We start from the raw sequence: 20,445 nt of genomic DNA on the forward strand, positions 1-20,445 counted from the left end.
GCAATCGCCGTCCGGGGTTAACAAAAGGGTTGGAAGCCGGTACAGATTCAACCAGCAATTGGGCTGAACCTGTGTACAAAGGGAGAGCTTTGGGCTGGGCCATCACCCTGCCAAGAAGCAAATGGAGCTGGAATCTTCAAGCTGGCAGACTGTGGGTACCATTAAGGGAAACTCAGCAGGAGACCCATTGCACCAGTATGTTTTCTCCTGCGGTCACTCGTGGCAGAGTTCCTGGAGGGAGATATTGGCCAGTTCTCTGGCTTCCACCGAGAAGGCCCTCTCCCCAAATTCTTACCCTGCATGCCTGTGGTTCAGCACAGGCACCAGGTTCAATCCTTGTCATCTTCAGGGTCCCTGTTTGAGACCCTGGAGAGCCAATGCTAGTCGGTTTGATGGTCTCATTGAGTCCCAAACCTTTGGCGTTTCTGGGAGAGTCCATCCATTCTCTGCTCTGTGCCCATTAATGTTTCAGTTAAAGGTAAAGGTAAAGGGACCCCTGACCATTAGGTCCAGTCGTGACCGACTCTGGGGTTGCAGTGCTCATCTTGCTTTATTGGCTGAGGGAGCCAGCATACAGCTTCCGGGTCGTGGCCAGCATGACTAAGCTGCTTCTGGCGAACCAGAGCAGCGCACGGAAACGCCGTTTACCTTCCCGCCAGAGCGGTACCTGTTTATCTACTTGCACTTTGACGTGCTTTTGAACTGCTAGGTTGGCAGGAGCAGGGACTGAGCAACGGGAGCTCACCCCGTCGCGGGGATTCGAACCGCCAACCTTCTGATTGGCAAGTCCTAGGCTCTGTGGTTCAACCCACAGTGCCACCCGCGTCCCTTTTAATGTTTCAGTTATTCCCTTGCATATCCATGTTATGGCTTGCCATTCATTCTTTTTTCCAGTTTCCACTAAGCCTTCTGTTTTGGTCTGGCTCCCACCGCCCTTGCTCAGCAAGCAAAAATGCCTGGCTGAGTTTGCCTACCCTAACCCAAATCAATAGGACTTTTACTCCTGAATGGAGATGTTTAGGCTTGCAGCTTACAAACGGAGGCTGCGTAGCTCTTGCTTGCTAAGCTAACTATCCTTTTGCAACCAGTTGATGTGGTTGGCTGCTCACTTTCAGAGGCAGCTGCATGGACAAAAACAGGTGGAGAAGTGAATCTAAAAGTAGAAGATTTCTGCAAATGAATTCTAAAAGTGCAGAAGCCCATTCAAAACTGCAACCAAAATTTCCAGGGATTTTACCCATTGGTTGAGTGGGACGCTGTGGTCTAAACCACTGAGCCTCTTGGGCTTGCCAATCAGAAGGTTGGCGGTTCGAATCTTGGTGGTGCTCTGTCCCAGCTCCTGCCAACCCAGCAGTTCGAAAGCACGCCAGTGCAAGTAGATAAATAGGTACCGCTGTGGCGGGAAGGAAAATGGAATTTCCGGTGTGCTCTGGTTTCCATCACGGTGTTCCGTTGCACCAGAAGCGGTTTAGTCATGCTGGCCACATGACCCGGAAAGCTGTCTTTGGACAAACAGAGATGAGCGCCCCAACCCCATAGTTGCCTTTGACTGGATTTAACCGTCCAGGGTTTACCTTTACATTTTACCTGAGTGGGCATGTCAACTCCTTACTGAGGTTATCCTCACTGTGGCATGATATGAAGCAACCTCTTTGGCTGGTAGATTCCAGATGGAGTGACTTTTCATGCCTCTGAGTTCCATTTCTGTATATTATTATTATTATTATTATTATTATTATTATTATTATAAAAGAAAGAAATAGCTCCAGTTGTAAATGGGTTTGTTTGAGCCACATCCTCCACCACGACTCAGAGATGCGTTTCTGTGTACGCCTTCTCACGAGGAGCAAAAGCAGGGTGAATTGTTTCATGGTGTAACAGAGTAGCATAAGCAAAAATGGTGGGTCCTTGCCCCTGTGAGCTTACAATCTAAATTGCGGCAGTGGGGCAAGATGGCAGAGTGGGGCAGGGAGGTCGAGTCAAGGGGCAAAGAGAGAGAAACAGGGGCGGAATTGAAATGCTTCCCCAGACCTATGTAAATTACCGTATTTTTCGCTCCATAAGACGCACCAGACCATAAGACGCACCTAGTTTTTGGAGGAGGAAAACAAGAAAAAAAATATTCTGAATCCCAGAAGTCAGAACACCAAGAGGGATCACTGCGCAGCGAAAGCAGCAATCCCTCTTGATGTTCTGGCTTCTGGTATAGCTGCGCAACCTGCATTCGCTCCATAAGACGCACACACATTTCCCCTTACTTTTTAGGAGGGAAAAAGTGAGTCTTATAGAGCAAAAAATACAGTATATACAAACGAGTTTCATTCACGTGCCCAAGACACACAGCCTTGATTGTAAAACAGTGAGGACATTTATTCCTTTCAGCCTTTCCCTGGGAGGGGCGGCAACAGTTGGGGGATGATGGTGAGCATTTGAGCAAAAGGGAAAAGTCACTTCAAAATCCCTGTGCTGCTCTTTCTACAGGCCCTGAAAGCTTCTCTGGAGATGAAATGCAAATGCCATGGAGTATCTGGTTCCTGCTCGATCAAGACCTGCTGGAGGGGGCTTCAGGAACTGAGAGATATTGCCCTGGATTTAAAAAACAAATACCTTTCAGCTACAAAGGTGGTGCATCGGCCTATGGGCACCCGCAAGCATCTAGTCCCCAAGGATCTTGACATCCGCCCGGTAAAGGAGACGGAGCTGGTTTATTTGCAAAGCTCGCCTGATTTCTGCATGAAGAACGAGAAAGTGGGATCGCACGGGACTCAGGACAGGTAAATGCTCTCCAGGTGGAACCTGTTCTTCATCCTCCTCTCGCTTAGTAAAGGGTAAAGGGTAAAGGGTACCCCTGACCATTAGGTCCAGTCATGGCTGACTCTGGGGTTGCGGTGCTCATCTCGCTTTATTGACTGAGGGAGCCGGTGTACAGCTTCCGGGTCATGTGGCCAGCATGACTAAGCTGCTTCTGGTGAACGAGAGCAGCGCACGGAAACGCTGTTTACCTTCCTGCTGGAGCAGTACCTATTTATTTATTTATCTACTTGCACTTTGACGTGCTTTCGAACTGCTAGGTTGGCAGGAGCAGGGACCGAGCAACGGGAGCTCACCCCGTCGCAGGGATTCGAACCGCCGACCTTCTGATCGGCAAGTCCTAGGCTCTGTAGTTTAACTTAGTAGTTCCCTCCAAATCACCACCACTAAGCCTAAGTCGTTAAAATCTTCTTTCTGCAGTAAATACTCAGGAAACAAGACTTGGTGCCAGTGCCCAGAAAACCCTGCAGGCCAGTGGTTGATTCAAGGGTCTGTGTTTTGCAAATCCATTGGGCTTCGGAGCCAGGACTCAATGGAGTCTGACTCATTCAGAAATGTATTGCACATCCTTAGAATCAGCAGTCTGCAGGTGGCATCCAGTCCCCAAGTGTTTCTTTAAAAAAAAGTTTTAGTCTTCTTAAAATAACAATAATAACATATTTTCTGCTTGTTCTTCATCCATGGGATTCTTGTTAGTGGTTTGAGGTATGCTTGGGTGTCCAAAACAGCTTTAGTCCCCCAAGCAAGGAACCTCTTCTTACCTCTAGAAAGGACACTTTCTTCCGTTGTGCCTTTGGAAGAAAGTCTTGGAGCTCAGGGAAGGAGGGCACCTTTCTGTTTGCCAAGACTTTCATGCAGTGGCCTTTAAATGTATGAAGAGGTCTTCCCTTCTCCTGCTTTCCCCATCCAATTGCAGCACTGTGATGGGGAGAACCCGCCTCACTTCTCTGCTGATTGGCAGAAGTGTGGGGGATCTGAACGGATGTGAGTGAGCGTGGGCACCTGCCTGTCCAAACGTGTGGGTGTTGAGTGTCTGGTCTGTATGTGCATCCAGAAGAGTCCTGCTGGATCAGTCCAAAGTTCTGCGCCGGGTACACAAAGGTTTCAGCACCTGCTGCCCAGTAGTTTCAGCACCACGGATAGTTCCCCGTGAGCCACGTTGCTCTGACCAAGGCTGGAGGTCAGCTGAGGCCCTTATGAGACCCTTCTTCCTAAGCTCCACCCTATTACCCGAAATATTAGGGTTCTTAAGAACCAACCTTCTGGCCTACATGCAGTCACTTCTTCGACTTACTGTGGTCTCCCACTTGCCATTCTACCTGAGCTATTGGTCAGGTGTGGAACAGGTAACACAGGCTCCGTTTCCTCCTCCTCTGAGCTCAAGGCCATGATACCTGAGATCCTAGGAGCCACTGCCAGTCAGAGTAGACCATGCTTGGCTAGTTGAATATAGTATGACATTGTGTAAGGTGGTTTCCTATTTTTCCATGCTGAATCAGGCTCTGTGGCCGAGACCGAGGCCACGCCTTACAGTTTAAAGCACTGCTATCCACTTTTACAGTCATGGCTTCCCCCAAAGAATCCTGGGAACTGTATCTAGATAGACTTATGCTAAGCTAGACAAGCCAAGGATCTGATTCTATCTAAGGCTGTTTCCACCATCTCCATGTTACTGCCCTCATTCCTCAGCTGTACAGTCTTGTCTTGGTATCCTCTTTTCCATCTGGAAGATCCATTGTCAGACAAATGACCCGTGTCCGTGGCAAAACAAAAGGGCTTGTGTTTGGGGATTGGAGAACCCAAAAGTCAGCCCTCCAACTGGCCTGGAGATGACCCAACACCGTTGACATCCAAAGTGCTTTGGATTTGTACAGGGAGGTTATCCAAGATCCCTCGGCACACGTTTATTTGTTTTTAAAGCCGTATCCTGGTTGAATTCCCACTCAAAGCATTGAATTTCTGCCTTTCAGAATTGTCCAGTTGGACACAACCACATTTTTAATAATCATCTGCTTTCCCCCCTTCCTTCCCTCCTCGTTCTTGCCGTCTTGAATTGCTGCCTTCAGTCAGCTAGGCAATATTTCTGTGCTCAGTTAAACAGTGGCTGCTCTTTGCTCTGAGAATCTTTGCTCGACATATTCCTTTAATTTTTGGGGAGTTACTGTTCTGTTGATGATGATGATAATTTATTATTTATAACCTGTCCATCTGACTGGGTTTCCCCAGCCACTCTGGGAGACTACCAACAGAATATTAAAAACACAATAAAACATCGAAAATTAAAAACTTCCCTAAACAGGGCTGCCTTCAGATGTCTTCTAAAAGTCAGATAGTTGTTTATTTCCTTGACATCTGATGGGAGGGCATTCCACAGGGCAGGCGCCACCACCAAGAAGGCCCTCTGCCTGGTTTCCTGCAACCTCACTTCTCGCAGTGAGGGAACTGCCAGAAGGCCCTCGGAGCTGGACCTCTGTGTCCGGGCAGAACAATGGGGGTGGAGACGCTCCTTCAGGTATACTGGACTGAGGCCGTTTAGGGCTTTAAAGGTCAGCACCAACACTTTGAACTGTGCTTGGAAACGTACTGGGAGCGAATGTTGGTGTTTCAAGACCGGTGTTATGTGGTCCCGGCGGCCACTCCCAGTCACCAGTCTAGCTGCCACATTTTGGATTAGTTGCAGTTTCTGGGTCCCCTTCAAAGGTAGCCCCATGTAGAGCGCATTGCAGTAGTCCAGGCAGGAGATAACTAGAGCATGCACCACTCTGGCAAGACAGTCCGCGGGCAGGTAGGGTCTCATCCTGCGTGCCAGGTGAAGTTGGTAGACAGCTGCCCGGGATACAGAATTGACCTGCGCCTCCATGGACAGCTGTGAGTCCAAAATGACTCCCAGGCTGTACACCTGGTCCTTCAGGGGCACAGTTACCCCATTCAGGACCAGGGAGTCCTCCACACCAGCCCGCCCCCCTGTCCCCCAAAAACAGTACTTCTGTCTTGTCAGGATTCAACTTCAATCCATTAGCCACCATCAGTCTGTGGGCAGGTAGGGTCCCAGCCTGCGTACCAGGTGATGACCTATGCCCAACTCTAGTCCTGACAAACAGGGGCTGTAGCTCAGTGTGAGAGCATCTGCGCTGCATGCAGAAGATCCACGGATCAATCTCCACTGGCACCTCCAGGCTTGGAATGTCCCCAGTCTGAAACCCCGGAGAGCCTCTGCTAGTCAGTGTAGGCAAGCCTGAGCTCAATGGACCAAAAGTCTCGCTCCATTTAAGGCAGTTTCCTATGGTCATATAAGGGAGCAGAGACTTTTCATGCAGGAGCCAAAGGCGTTATGGAATCTCTGTGTGCGCCTGTGTGTGGGTGTGTGAAAATATATAAAATATAGTTCACACTTCCCACACATAAAGAAGCGTAATGTTCATATGGACCTCTTCCAAATAGCTTTATAAGGCCCCGGGGGCATCTATAATATTATACGCTGTTTGAGCTTCCACATTTGGAAGATCCCACTGCTGCTGCCTTTTAAAACCGATCCGTTGGGCCGAAAGCGCTTTCTCAGAAGGTGTGCATCCTTCTGCCTGCCCACCAGCCTCCCCAGCAATAATGCGTTCCCATTTCATCCATTCACACTTGCTCGCTCTGCACTGGCAGAGGAAGAAGAAACGACACTTTCCCTTTCAAGCTGGAGCAGGGATCAGCAAATCAGAGGTGTCGGAAAGGCGATGTCGCCAGGACCAGCTTCTCTTTCCCCTCCTTCCCGCTTCCCCCTCCTCTGAGAACATTAGTGGATTAACTGGAGTTATTAATGGATTTATGTACTCAAGAATGGACTTCAGGCAGTGCCGCTATGAATTGGATTCTCTTAGGCGTATCTGGGCTGTGGGTTGCGCAACAGAAGTCTATCAATGCCTATTAGTCATGGTCCAATAGAACCTCCAGGCTCAGGGGTAGTCAACCACCATATCAACAGCTGGAGGATGCTGCTACCCGCAGCCTCCTTCCCCTGTCCCTGGATTCCCAAGCATGTTGCTCCATCTCAGAGAAAAGGATCCAGGGGAAGTGACTGTCTGGGAGGAGCAATGAGTGCGGAAAGGGTTAAGCCAGTGAGGTGGGTGGCGCTGTGGTCTAAACCACAGAGCCTAGGGCTTGCCGATCAGAAGGTCAGCGGTTCAAATCCCTGCGACAGGATGAGCTCCAATTGTTCTGTTCCAGCTCCTGCCAACCTAGCAGTTTGAAAGCACACCAGTGCAAGTAGATAAATAGGTACTGCTGCGGCGGGAAGGTAAACTGCGTTTCCGTGCCCTCTGCCACTCGTCACAGTCCTTCATACACCAGTAGAGGTTTAGTCCTGCTGGCCACATGACCCGGAAAGCTGTCTGTCGACAAACACTGGCTCCCTCGGTGTGCTGGTCCTGTGGGTTACCCGAGAGACGAGATCCAAGTCCGGTCCGTGGTCGAAGGTGCAACGTGGAGGCAGTCCGCAGTAACTGAAGCTGGGTTCAGGGCAGGGAGTCGGGTGAAGTCAGGAACAGGCTTGCAAGCAGGGAGCCAGGGTGGGTCATGAGCACAGGCAGGTAAGCAGGACAGGGTTCAGGCAGGAACTAGCAACCAACAATGTTGCTCCCACAACTGGGGCTGGCCGGCTTTTTATCTTTCCAACCCCAGGAGGTTGGAAGTTGATTGCCCAAACTGAGATCTCTTCATAACACATATCCAAGAGAATGGTTGCTGTAGCTTAGCAGTGGAATATATGCTTTGTACACAGGAGGTGCCCAGTTCAGTCCTCAGATGGGGCTTGGGGTGTCCCCTGCCTGAAATCCTGGAAAGCTGCTGCCAGCCTCTGTGGCCAATACTGAGTCAGATGGACCAATGGTCTGACTCAGTTTAAGGCAGCTATCTGTGCAGAATAAGGCAACCCACTGCTTGCATGCAATTAGTTACCGTATTTTTCGCTCCATAAGACGCACTTTTTTCCTCCTAAAAAGTAAGGGGAAATGTCTGTGCGTCTTATGAAGCGAATGTGTGGTCCCTGGAGCCGAATTGCCCAGGGGTGAAAAGCAGATCGTGCTTTTAATTTTTAAAGAAAGAGGGAAGGGGGTGTTGAAACGAAGCCGCTGAGCAGCTAATCGGCAAGCGATCGGGAGGGAGATAAGGGACACTAGCGATAAAGGAGGCTGCCTGGGAGGGGGGAGGTAAAAGCACATGGATCCTCAGGATTTTTGCATTGGGTCACCCCAAATTCACCATTAGATTACATAGCATGTCCATGGCTGCAGCCTGCACCAAAAAAAATCACACATCCACTGTTTTGTGGGGCCAAAATGGCGCAAAAATGTGGTTACAAAGCACGGATCCACATGGATTTTCAGGATTTTTGATTTGGGCCACCCCAAACTCACTGTCAAATCACATATCATGTCTGTGGCCACAGCATGAACCACAAAAATCATACATCCCCTGTTTCGTTCAGAATATTTTTTTTCTTGTTTTCCTCCTCTAAAAACTAGGTGTGTCTTATGGTCACGTGCATCTTATAGAGCGAAAAATACGGTATATGTTTTGCAATATTGCAAGCAGCCAGTAGTAGTTGATTCTATCATTGCTTCTGTCCCTTTATTATAAGCCCCTTTAGAAAAGAAACAAAAATGTATGGAGGCATAAAAGATAACTTTGCTTTCTCCAGAACCATGTTATGAGTTCCATATCTGGGATGGACTTTCCAGGAATGCATAATGCAGACCTTATTGTCTGGAGCAGCTCAGATGCTTAACATGCTCAGAAAGAGCTGATAAGCTATCTGTCCGATGCTTTTACTAACAGATTTAAGCTTCCCTCCCTCACTCATGGAAATAAGAGCCCACATATCCAATATCTGTTTGTGGTTTGCAGAATTGGTGGCTTTGTACTTCTGGAAGTGATGCTCAACAAATAAGCGCCTGTGGTCTGTCCTGTATAGAAGTGTAGGGCTTCCAGACTATCACTGTTTTCGGGTGGGATTCCATCACATCTGGATAAATTGCCCTGTTGTATTTTATAGGGTGGTCTTGTGCAACAAACCTGCTCCTCCCCCCCCAAAAAAAAGTGCGCTGGAAATGCATTGGGGAGTGTGGGATCGCACTTATTTTGTTGCAACGTCATCTAGTGTCCCTCCAAACACATCAGAACAAATAGGCATCATCATCTAAGTTCCCTGCCCAGGGCTGGATTAAGGCCTTGAGAGGCCCCAAGCGGTGCAAAGATTCTGGTGCCCTCCATGTAATTCATAATAAATTTATGAAGCATTATTAAAAACAGGGGAAGAGTGCGTAGTGAAGCCTCAGGAAGTCCAACAAGCTCTCTGCCTTACTTGAATTTCATAGAATCATAGGATTTGTTTAGATTGAAGGTCCTTGAGCAGTGCCAGATTTACGTATAAGCTAAACATGCTATAGCTTAGGGCCCCACTCTCTTGGGGCTCCCCAAAATTTAAAGGGGAAAAACTAGATGTACATTTCCAAAATATAAGATAAAAAACAAATGAAATAAAACCTACATACAGCAACAATATTTTGTGTTGTGCAGGCTCCTATGATGTAAGTCATGGGCCCCGCCTGCTAGCCTGCTCCCTAAAATATCATTGTTTCGCTCATTTCTTTATATACGGTGCCCACATTCTGCATGGACAGGTTGCATGGCAACATGTGCAAATGGCTTTAGATACCTATTAGGTCCATAAATTGTTGTTGTTTAGTCGTTTAGTCATGTCCGACTCTTCGTGACCCCTTGGACCAGAGCACGCCAGGCACTCCTGTCCTCCACCGCCTCCCACAGCTTGGTCAAACTCATGCTGGTAGCTTCGAGAACACTGTCCAACCATCTTGTTCTCTGTTGTCCCCTTCTCCTTGTGCCCTCCATCTTTCCCAACATCAGGGTCTTTCCCAGGGAGTCTTCTCTTCTCATGAGGTGGCCAATGTCTTGGAGCCTCAGCTTCAGTATCTGTCCTTCCAGTGAGCACTCAGGGCTGATTTCCTTCAGAATGGATCGGTTTGATCTTCTTGCAGTCCATGGGACTCTCAAGAGTCTCCTCCAGCACCATAATTCAAAAGCATCAATTCTTCGGCGATCAGCCTTCTTTATGGTCCAGCTCTCACCATGTAGCATATATTCAACACAAAAAGCAGCAACAATTTGTTGTTGACAAAGGGCAGCTGGACATATAAAGGGCCCCGTTACCTTCAGTAGCTTAGGGCCTCATCAAACCTATTTCCGGGCCTGCCCCCGAGGGTTGTCTAGTCCCCTGCAATGCAGGAATATGTAGGTGGCCTGTATGGGGATAAAACCCACGACCTGGAAGTTAACAGCACCACACTCTAATCAGCTGAGCTAACTTGTGGGTTTTTAACCAGCCAGGCGTCAACTGCATGTGGATGAAACTACATGAGCTGAACGTGCACCAGATATGATCATGCTGTAAAAAGGTAAAGAGACCCCTGACCATTAGGTCCAGTCATGACCGACTCTGGGGTTGTGGCGCTCATCTCGCTTTCTTGGCCGAGGGAGCCGGCCTACAGCTTCCGGGTCATGTGGCCAGCATGACTAAGGTGCTTCTGGCGAACCAGAGCAGCGCATGGAAACGCCGTTTACCTTCCCACTGGAGTGGTATCTATTTATCTACTTGCACTTTGACGTGCTTTCGAACTGCTAGGTTGGCAGGAGCTGGGACCAAAAAACAGGAGCTCACCCCATCGTGGGGATTCGAACCGCCGATCTTCTGATCGGCAAGTCCTAGGCTCTGTGGCTTAACCCACAGCGCCACCCGCATCCCTGTGATCACGCTGTAATAATTAGCAAATAAATAACCCACCTTCCGTGCTACAAGTTCCAAGGTCAGTCTCTTGCACCTGTGTTTCAAAGGAGAGTTGATGGCAAGGCAAGGCAAGGCTATCAGAAACAACGCTCCGACTCGGTCCCTTCATGTGATTTAGAAACCCAAGATCTCTGCTTAATCCATTGTCTATGGCAAGCAGCAGATCTGTTTCCCCCAATGGTCTTGTAGAGGTGAACTGGAAAGGAGGAGGGACTCGCGGGTGGGAGAAGATGAACGTGTGGAAAAAGAAGCAGAAGCGAAGGTGGGAAACTTCTCTCGCGTCCCATCAATTGTGTTTTGATCACTTAACAGGATGATGGGGAGAATTAGGGAGAATGTTCCATTGTCTATGACTTTATGCATACAGTTGCATCATGCGCCGCAGGGAACAATTTCGCGCCAGCAGGTGGATGCATTGGTTAACTGGAGAGGATGTGTCCATTTTGACCTAACGATCATCCCCCAATTAGCATCCTCCCCCTACGGGTGAATTCCTGGGGGGAGTCAAATGACTAAAACAGGTCTATGTAAAACGCTCACCCCACCCACCCAAATGAGGGCACGGTGGTGCTTAGAAAGCTTTAAGTGGAAACCTGGGACTCGTTCTTAGTTATCCTGGGGCCATGTTGGAAAAAGAAAGCCTGTTTTCGTTTATGCTCTTTCTTTCCTTCCTCTTTTTCAACAACAACAAAAATGTTGAAACTGGAAGCGGTCCTGAACCAAAGTCCTGAAATCTAAACACACCCAAGCTTTAGGGAGCAGTCGTAGCTTGAATCTGGAGTTGGCGTTCCTGCTAATGCGCCCTGCCCTCTTGGATTCTCCCAGAACCCTCCCAGATTCCGCAAACGGCCAAGTTGCACAAGGCCTAGATGGGAAGAAGAAGAAGAAGAGTTTGGATTTGATATCCCGCGTTTCACTCCCTTTAAGGAGTCTCAAAGCGGCTAACATTCTCCTTTCCCTTCCTCCCCCACAACAAACACTCTGTGAGGTGAGTGGGGCTGAGAGACTTCAGAGAAGTGTGACTGGCCCAAGGTCACCCAGCAGCTGCATGTGGAGGAGCAAGGAATCCAACTCGGTTCCCCAGATTACGAGACTACCGCTCTTAACCACTACACCACACTGGCTCTCTGGAACCAATAGCTTTAAAGTGCACAGAATTGGTGCACAACTCTGCATCTTGAGAATTACGTTTCCAATGGGCCAGCGCTATTGCGTAGATAGCTGTCCCCTCATGATTATCTCTGCTGTGGTCTTGCTAAGCAAAAGAAATACAACCTGGAGAGGAAGATAAATCTTGACAGGAACCGGTTCGCGAAACAGCTCCGCCGATTTATGAGCGTCAGTAACAAGCATGTGCTGAACCGGGGAGGAAAGATGGTTTCAATTCAGCTTTGGGGATAGAACTTCCTTGTAGGGAAAACCCTGTTTAACCTTATCTTTTAAATGAGGCCCTTCGAGTTTCCTAACACCAGCCTCCCACCTTCTTCCTAAAACACTCACCAACAGTTTTGAAATAAGCGGTAAATGATACCAGACTAGGATGCAGTTAATGGAAAGGGAATAGGGAAAAGAGTAAAAGACAAAGCAGGAATATCTCTGCCCTTCACTGGAAAGGGTGAAACAACTTAGGTTTCCAATAAATAAATAAATCAGTTGATTCAATTCTCTATGAAATGAGCAATTATACTTGGAAAGTGAAATGGCTCTCTTTCCCCCATCCCTTTTAGATTAGTGAGCTCTGGTTTGGTTTGTGGAACAGCTATGGGGAAGCTCCAAAGCCAGGGATGTAAGGAGGTAGTGATTTTCATATTGCCCTATGTTCATCGCAATACTTTCTGTTCTGCTACAGTTTTGCTTCTACTAAAACCTACTTCATTCATCTCCCTATCTGCTACAGGCTATGCATTTTAACAGAAGGCAAACTGTAGAAACATTAATTGGTTGTGTGATATTTGCAGACTAATAATAATAATAATAATAATAATAATAAAATTTTATTTATACCCCGTCCTTCCCAATTCAGAAAACCGGGCTCATGGCGGCTAACGACAAATTTAAAACACTTAATTGATGCAACAAAAAACAGCATAAAATATGGTATAAAGCATAAATAGCAATAAAATAAAAAATCAATTTAGGGGGGAAATCCATCCAATAAACATTAGATGATCACCAGGGCTAGCTGGCTAAATTAGTCCTATTTGGGCCAGCGGGGAGACCAGGGGAGAATTAGCTGTAGGATCCCAGAGCGGGTAATCTAAAAAAACAACAGGAATCTCTGGTAGCAGGCGCTTGGGAGTTCTTTTCAAACAGCCATTGGGGTGCCCCTGCCAATCAGAATAAACTACACTAGTGTAAATGGGAAAATAGTTGAATTTAGCACACAGTATTCATCTACACTCCTTTGTTCTTTGGCATGATCTGATCTTTGCTGCCCGGATAAGTCGAAGACAAGAAAGGAAAGGGGGAGGAAACAAGTTCTGAACAAAGCAGAAGAGTTTGCAGGGTGGTGAAGGGAGAGACGGATTCTTATCTGGAACACAGATATCAGAAGATTGCATCTGCCGGCCAGGCTAAAGGTCCGCCATGCTGTTTTCTACTGCAGAAGAGATGTCTTTTCTGGGAAGCCCATCAATGTAGGGCATGAGGGCAATGGCGGAAAGAGTGTGGTGTGTTGTTGTTGTTGTTTAGTCATTTATTCATGTCCGACTCTTCGTGACCCCCTGGACCAGAGCACGCCAGGCACTCCTGTCTTCCACTGCTTCCCGCAGTTTGGTCAAACTCATGCTGGTAGCTTCGAAAACACTGTCCAACCATCTCGTCCTCTGTCGTCCCCTTCTCCTTGTGCGCTCCACCTTTCCCCACATCAGGGTCTTTTCCAGGGAGTCTTCTCTTCTCATGAGGTGGCCAAAGTATTGGAGCCTCAGCTTCAGGATCTGTCCTTTCAGTGAGCCCTCAGGGCTGATTTCCTTCAGGTTTGATCTTGCAGCCCATGGGACTCTCCAGAGTCTCCTCCAGCACCATAATTCAAAAACATCAATTCTTCGGCGATCAGCCTTCTTTATGGTCCAGCTCTCACTTCCATACATCACTACTGGGAAAACCAGAGCTTTAACTATACGGACCTTTGTCGGCAAGGTGATGTCTCTGCTTTTTAAGATGCTGTGTGTCTTAACATCTGCAGATTCAGGGCCGTGGTCCTAGTCTAAACATGAGAAGAACAGAAGATGAGCCTGTTGGATCAGGCCAGTGGTCCATCTAGTCTAGCATCCTGTTGGCCAACCTGATGCCTTCAAGTAGGACCTGAGCTCATGAACACTATGCTATAGGGGCATAGGGCCTCTAGCAGTGGAAGAAGAACATAGTTGTGATGACCTCCATGAATTTGCCTAATCCTCTCACACCTTTCACCCCACGCTTCTCTCCTACAAATCACACCCTTCCCTGCTGATGATTTTCTGGCAATCCAGGGGGTTTACAGTCACGAAAGTTCCTCCCGAACCCTCCAGCTTCCCCTGCACGCCTGTTTTCAGCTTGTGAACCTTTGCTCTAAATATTTGTCTTCTCGGCTAATTTGTGTAGGAGGGATTGCGTTGAGGTTTGCTGCCGGCGGCCATCCTGGCTCGCAGGGGTGTCTTTCGAGCGACGCCTTCGGTCCAGCACTAGACAAACATGCAGCATGTGGCCGCAAATTGTGGGTTTTTGGCTCCCGGGGGGGACGTTCTGCAATGAACGAGCCGCGCCGAGGCTTCCAGAGATCTGCAAATATTTGCACGCATCTATTCTCTCCCCCTTAGCCCACCCCACACCCCTGAAAAAAAAAAGAAGTGGGTGATGAGAACGGCCGGCTTAAGAGAGCCAGGAAAGGGGAGGGAGAGTTAAACCTGGATAGGAACTCAAATCTGAAATAACAAACAGGAGGCCAGGCTGAGTCAGAAATAAATAAAAGGACAGGCCGAGAACGAGATCTCAGCACTTCATTAATCCCATAACTTCTCATAAGCATTACCTCATGAGGAATTTCATATAAATCTCTTCGGATTCATTTCCATCCATTAACCGAGTGGTCCATGGCGTAGGGTCCAGCAATCCTCAGCTCCTCCACCACCACCTCGGTTTCCCTCCCTCGCCAACCAGATCTCATGTTGAATTACGGCCGCGTCCAAAGCGACGGAGCATGCCAGGCTGTTTTGGAAGCGACGTTGAAGCCGTTTGTAAAGAGAGAGAGAGAAAAAATCACAGCTTTCCCACATCCATTGGACCTTGTGTTTATTGGCAGTTGGCATCGTGCAGCTGCAACCAGAAACTGAGCCCAGAATGGCGCTGCTGTGAAGTTTGGATCACGGTTAAGAGGGGGCGATGCATGGCCTTGTGTGGTATTTGGGGGGGGTGTGCTGGAGGAATGAGATTTAGGGCTTGCCAAAAAAATCTTTGCTTCGGCCTAGTATACCTGAAGGAGCGTCTCCACCCCCATCGTTCTGCTCGGACTCTGAGGTTCAGCTCTGAGGGCCTTCTGGCAGTTCCCTCACTGCGAGAAATGAGGTTACAGGGAACCAGGCAGAGGGCCTTCTCGGTGGTGGCACCTGCCCTGTGGAACACCCTCCCATCAGATATCAAGGAAATAAGCCACTACAGTGATACCTCGGGTTACAGAGGCTTCAGGTTACAGACTCCGCTAACCCAGAAATAGTACCTCAGGTTAAGAACTTTGCTTCAGGATGAGAACAGAAATCGCACGGTGGCAGCGGGAGGCCCCATTAGCTAAAGTGGTACTTCAAGTTAAGAACAGTTTCAGGTTAAGACCGGACCTCCAGAACGAATTAAGTTCTTAACCTGAGGTACCACTGTATTCGACTTTTAGAACACATCTGAAGGGAACCATGTTTAGGGAACTTTTTAATGTTTGAAGTTTTATTCTGTTTTTAATGTTCTGTTGAAAGCCGCCCAGAGTGGCTGGGGAAACCCAGCCAGATGGGCGGGGTAGAAATAATAAAATTATTATTATTATTTAGGGGAGGGCCATAGCCCAGTGGTTTGAGCATCTGCTTTGCACGTATAAGGTCCATGTTCAATCCTTGGCATCTCTAGCTAGAAGGGTCAAGCAGAAGGCAGTAAAAGCGCCTCTCTTGTCCCTGAGACCCTGAAGAACTGCCAGTGAGACTAGACCAGGAGTAGCCGGTACCCAGTTTTTGTAGAGAAATCTGACTTTGTTCACATTTAAAGGACGATCTACCTAAGACCACATTATCGTCACCAAACGTTGCATGGTGGTTCCTGAGGTCAGGTTTTTGTCTATGTTTGAATACAGTTAGGTGCCATTTTGAATCAACATGGCGGGCAGAACCTTTCAGAACCGCACTGATTTTTTGGTTTCTTAGAATCCCCAAGCAACACCAGATATGAGGCTGCCGCAGCTTTGCATTAGGGGAAATTGCTTTGCAAACAAAAATTGTGTGTATTAGGAGAAATTCACACAGGAATGCCGAAGAATTTGCTGAGGGCTTTTTTAAAAAGGGGGGGGGACTGATTTGGCAGTGTGGAGAACTGAACTTAAGGCCGGCAAAGTAAGAAGCTGAGAGAAACGGAAAACTGACAGAATGTGCCCATCACTGACTAAAAACCCCATCATCCCTGATCCTAGACAAAGCTGTGTGGGGCTCATGTGAGTTGTCCCTCAAAATTGGGGCGGGGAATTACATTTCTCACCCCTGGAGTAGACAGCACTGAGCTCAATAGACAAAGAGTCTGATCTGGCGTAAAGCACATTCTTATATTCGTGTGATCGCGGCAAAAGTCAACGTTTTGAGGGGGGATTCCCCCCCATATTAAAAAAAAGAACAGCACTCCTTTGAGCAGAAAGAAAAACAACTCCCGCAGCTGCGTTGCAAGGATTGCCCTGCTGGGATGGCTTCCTTTAATGTGGCAGTTCAAAGGAGACAAGTGTTTTCACCCCTCTTCACATGTCCCCTGAAAGATTATAGGAACACGGTGAAAACTGCCTCCCCCTTCTTTTCAAAGCACCATCCTTGTTTGGGTGACTCCATCAGCAGAGCCTCCAAGTGTCCCTATTTTTCAGGGGCAACCCTAGATTTACAGGAGCTGTCCCAGTTTCTGATTTGATCCAGGAATGTCCTGCTTTTCCTTGGGACGTTCCTGTTTTCATTGGAGAAATATTGGAGGGTATGGAATAGAATGTCCCGATTTTCATCGGAGAAATGTTGGAGGGTATGGAATAGGGTGTCCCTATTTTCATCAGAGATATGTTGGGGGATATGGAATAGAATGTCCCTATTTTCATCAGAGAAACGTTGGAGGGTATGGAATAGGATGTCCCTATTTTCATCAGAGAAATGTTGAAGGGTATGGAATAGAATGTCCCTATTTTCATCGGAGAAATGTTGGAGGGTATGGAATAGAATGTCCCTATTTTCATCGGAGAAATGTTGGAGGGTATGGAATAGAATGTCCCTATTTTCATCGGAGAAATGTTAGAGGTCATGGAATAGAATGCCCCTATTTTCATCGGAGAAACGTTGGAGGGTATGGAATGGGATGTCCCTATTTTCACCAGAGAAGCGTTGGAGGGTATGGAATAGGATCTCGCTATTTTCATCTGAGAAATGTTAGAGGGTATGAAATAGGATGTCCCTATTTTCATCTGAGAAATGTTAGAGGGTATGAAATAGGATGTCCCTATTTTCATCGGAGAAATGTTGGAGGATATGGAATAGAATGTCCCTATTTTCATTGGGAAAATGTTGGAGGATATGGATTGCATGTCCCTATTTTCATCAGAGAAATGTTGGAGGGCAGGACATCCCTATTTCCATCAGAAAATTTTGGAAGGTGTGCAGTGCATCAGCCCCTTCCAGTTTGGAGGCATGAGCACCCACTACAAGAAGGTCCCGGTCCAAATTCAGTGCCCGGAAAAGTGGGATGCTGTAACCTGTGCAAATGCTGCAATTTCAGCAGACGTGTCTCTGTTTGTGTCCTGTCTCCTCTTCCTGCAATGTCAGGGGGAGACCATGCATTGCGTTTGAGGATAGAAACGTGGGACGTCACTTTCAGCTAAATTGGACTATTGGTCCTTCTTGGAAAAGGCTCTCCGAGGTTCCAGTCAGGGGATATTCCCAGCCCTCCTTGGAGAGGGTTGGACTTGGGCCCTTCTGCATGCGAAACAGATGCTCTACGGCTGAGCTTCAGCGCTTTCCCCGAAAGGGAAAAGTCTTCCCAGGCGGAGATGCTTTTGGCCGCTTCCAACCTGATGATGTATTGGTTCCCTTCCAGCTCCCAGTCCCACAAGGAGCCTGATGGGCTTCACAGCTGAGTTCCTCAGGCATCCTTCCCCACCCTCCAGCCTTTGGCATCCCCAGCTCATGACGTTTTCTGTCTTGCAGGCAATGCAACAAGACCTCCAACGGCAGCGACAGCTGTGACCTTATGTGCTGCGGCCGCGGCTACAACCCCTACATGGACAAGGTGGTGGAGCGCTGCCACTGCAAGTATCACTGGTGCTGCTACGTCACCTGCAAAAAGTGCGAGAGGACTGTCGAGAGATACGTGTGCAAGTGAGAGCCCTCCTCGCGCCACTCGGCTCCCCTCTGGGCCCGCAGACTTGAGACATCTGTGCCACATTCCCCACCCTCCTCCCCAGCGCTTTTCGGACAGGAGAAAAGCTTTCCGAACCCTGGACGATGTTTGCCTTGCTTTTTTAAACAAGAAACCCACAAGACTGTTGGAAAGCCATCGCAACGCTGGAATGACCAGACATTTCATAAATTGTCACCTTTTGGGAAGGATCTTTCGCAATCCGTGGAGGGCGGCGTGGCTTAAGCTGGCAAACAGGTGTTGGCGCTTGGATCTTCCTTGCCAAAACAACCACAAAGACCAAACTCGGTTCTTATATAGTGGACAACCGGCCTTCTTGTTATTGTTCAATACCTGGCCATTGAGTGCCTTCTGTGTGTGCTATGGGCTGGGGGAATGGGAAGCGGGTTGCCAGGGATAAGAACACATGGAAGTCAATACAGGAGAGCCCTTGTTTCTCTTTTGTAATGTAACATGACATTTGATAGCGGACAAAGGAAATTCTACAGTGTTTTACTGCAGAGTCTCTCCCTCTCCCTCTCTCCCTCTCACTACTGGTTCCCTTTTCACAACATCGTTCTTTTTTTGGATGGGAGTGCCATCAAAGATCCCCACAGTATTTTGCCCCCGTTTTCCCCATCCTTCTAGGGTTGAGTGACTGTGCCTGGTGTGAGCAATTGCTTTTGACCAGGAAACTTGGGTCTCCAGCTGTTTTTGGACTACAAATCCCATCATCCCTGACCACTGGTCCTGCTAGCTAGGGATGATGGGAGTTGTAGTCCAAAAACAGCTGGAGACCCAAGCTTGGGAAACCCTGCTTTTGACAGACGGTCGCTTTGAGAAGCTGATGACACAGCAGAAAGCGGCAGGCAAGGATCGAGCCCCGTTCCTCAAAAGTGAGCTCTCGCTGTTGTGAATTTCACAATGTTTCTCACTTTCTCTTGAGTTCTCTCTTGTGTGCCTTGCTCAGAGGCTCCTGCGCTTGCAGAGCATGTCCAGAAGGAGGCGGTATGCCATGCATCTGAATTGGCAGAGGGGGAGGGCGCAAACATCAAGAACAACGCAGGAGAGGCTTAGGGCACCTCCGTGCTGTCTTAGTTTTGTGGGTAGTTGCAGACCAGCAAAGACAGGCTGCACAATTGGAACCGATCTAGCTGTCTTGTGAAGCAAACACACTCTCCTCCAAAGATGGGAACTATTGCAGGAAGGAAAGTGATGGGGAAGAGCTCTTGCTGGTTGCCTAACCTCCCTGCAGGCAAGTCAGGATGCATGCTCAATAAGCAGGCCATCTGCTCAAAGTCCTACTCTTGCAGCAACCACTACCTCCCACAGCTTTAGATTTGGGGCTGGGCATTTGGAGGGTAGCCTCCCCCCAGAGTTGGCATCAGGTTTCTGGGAGCCCTGGGCACAGTGTCCTCTGGGGGATGCCCATTGCAACCTGGTGGTCTCCCCAAGGAAGCTTATGAGGTGGCAGTGGAGAAGAGACCCTTGTGCTTTGATATTTTTCTGAGGACAGCGGGCACACTGCAAAGCAGAGCGCCCCCCTGAGGCTGTAGCTACACGCTGCCTTTTTTCTATTTTTTTTTTTTTATTAAATATTTATTGGTATTTTCAAAAAACACACAACAAACAAAAACAAAAAAAATAAACAAAATATTCGAAACTAAACAAAAAAAAAAATAGAAAAAACAGATACAGTTTCTGATACTTATTTTCCTCAACCTTATTTCTCAGACCTCCTCACGCCTCCCCTTCTTGTATTCCAATTTAAATTGTCAATTCAGCAAGTCCTTAACTTATTTCTTCACCTTAACTTAAACATTTATTCTAACATACTGTTATTTTACTTTACTTCTTTTTTCCATTTCCTCCATTTATTTTTAACAGCCTTATTCTCACTTAGTTTAAAAAAAACAAACCAATTTCACCTTATTAAAATTACACATCAATACTTATACCTCATTAATTTATTCTTGAACCTTTTTCCTAAGGTCGACCAAAATTTCCCTTCCACGGTTTACCCAATTTCCTTACCACTAACAAAATATAAAACAAACAAAGCAATGCAAATTATCCTTATGTACCCTTTGGATTCCCAACCTCCACCCACCCTTCTCCCGGTTCCAGTCCCCAACCAATATCCATCAGTCTTTATATTATTTATTTAGCCTGGAGATCTCAGGTCCGAGGCCCTTATGTCT

At 47.8% G+C, this 20,445-nt stretch overlaps 1 protein-coding gene across 1 annotated transcript in view; it reads left to right on the forward strand.

The window, feature by feature from the left end:
• Positions 1–19,405, forward strand: part of WNT11 (Wnt family member 11) — a 62,121-nt gene extending 42,716 nt beyond the window's left edge. Inside the window, exons 6-7 of the mRNA XM_083610057.1 lie at positions 2,482–2,774; positions 18,055–19,405. Coding sequence (XP_083466183.1) covers positions 2,482–2,774; positions 18,055–18,229 — 468 coding nt within the window. The 3' untranslated portion in view covers positions 18,230–19,405. The remainder of the gene's footprint in view (positions 1–2,481; positions 2,775–18,054) is intronic.
• The last annotated feature ends 1,040 nt before the right edge of the window (positions 19,406–20,445 follow it).

The sequence above is a fragment of the Podarcis filfolensis genome, assembly GCF_964270895.1.
Source record: "Podarcis filfolensis genome assembly, chromosome: 4".
In the NCBI taxonomy this organism is placed as follows: Eukaryota; Metazoa; Chordata; class Lepidosauria; order Squamata; family Lacertidae; genus Podarcis; species Podarcis filfolensis.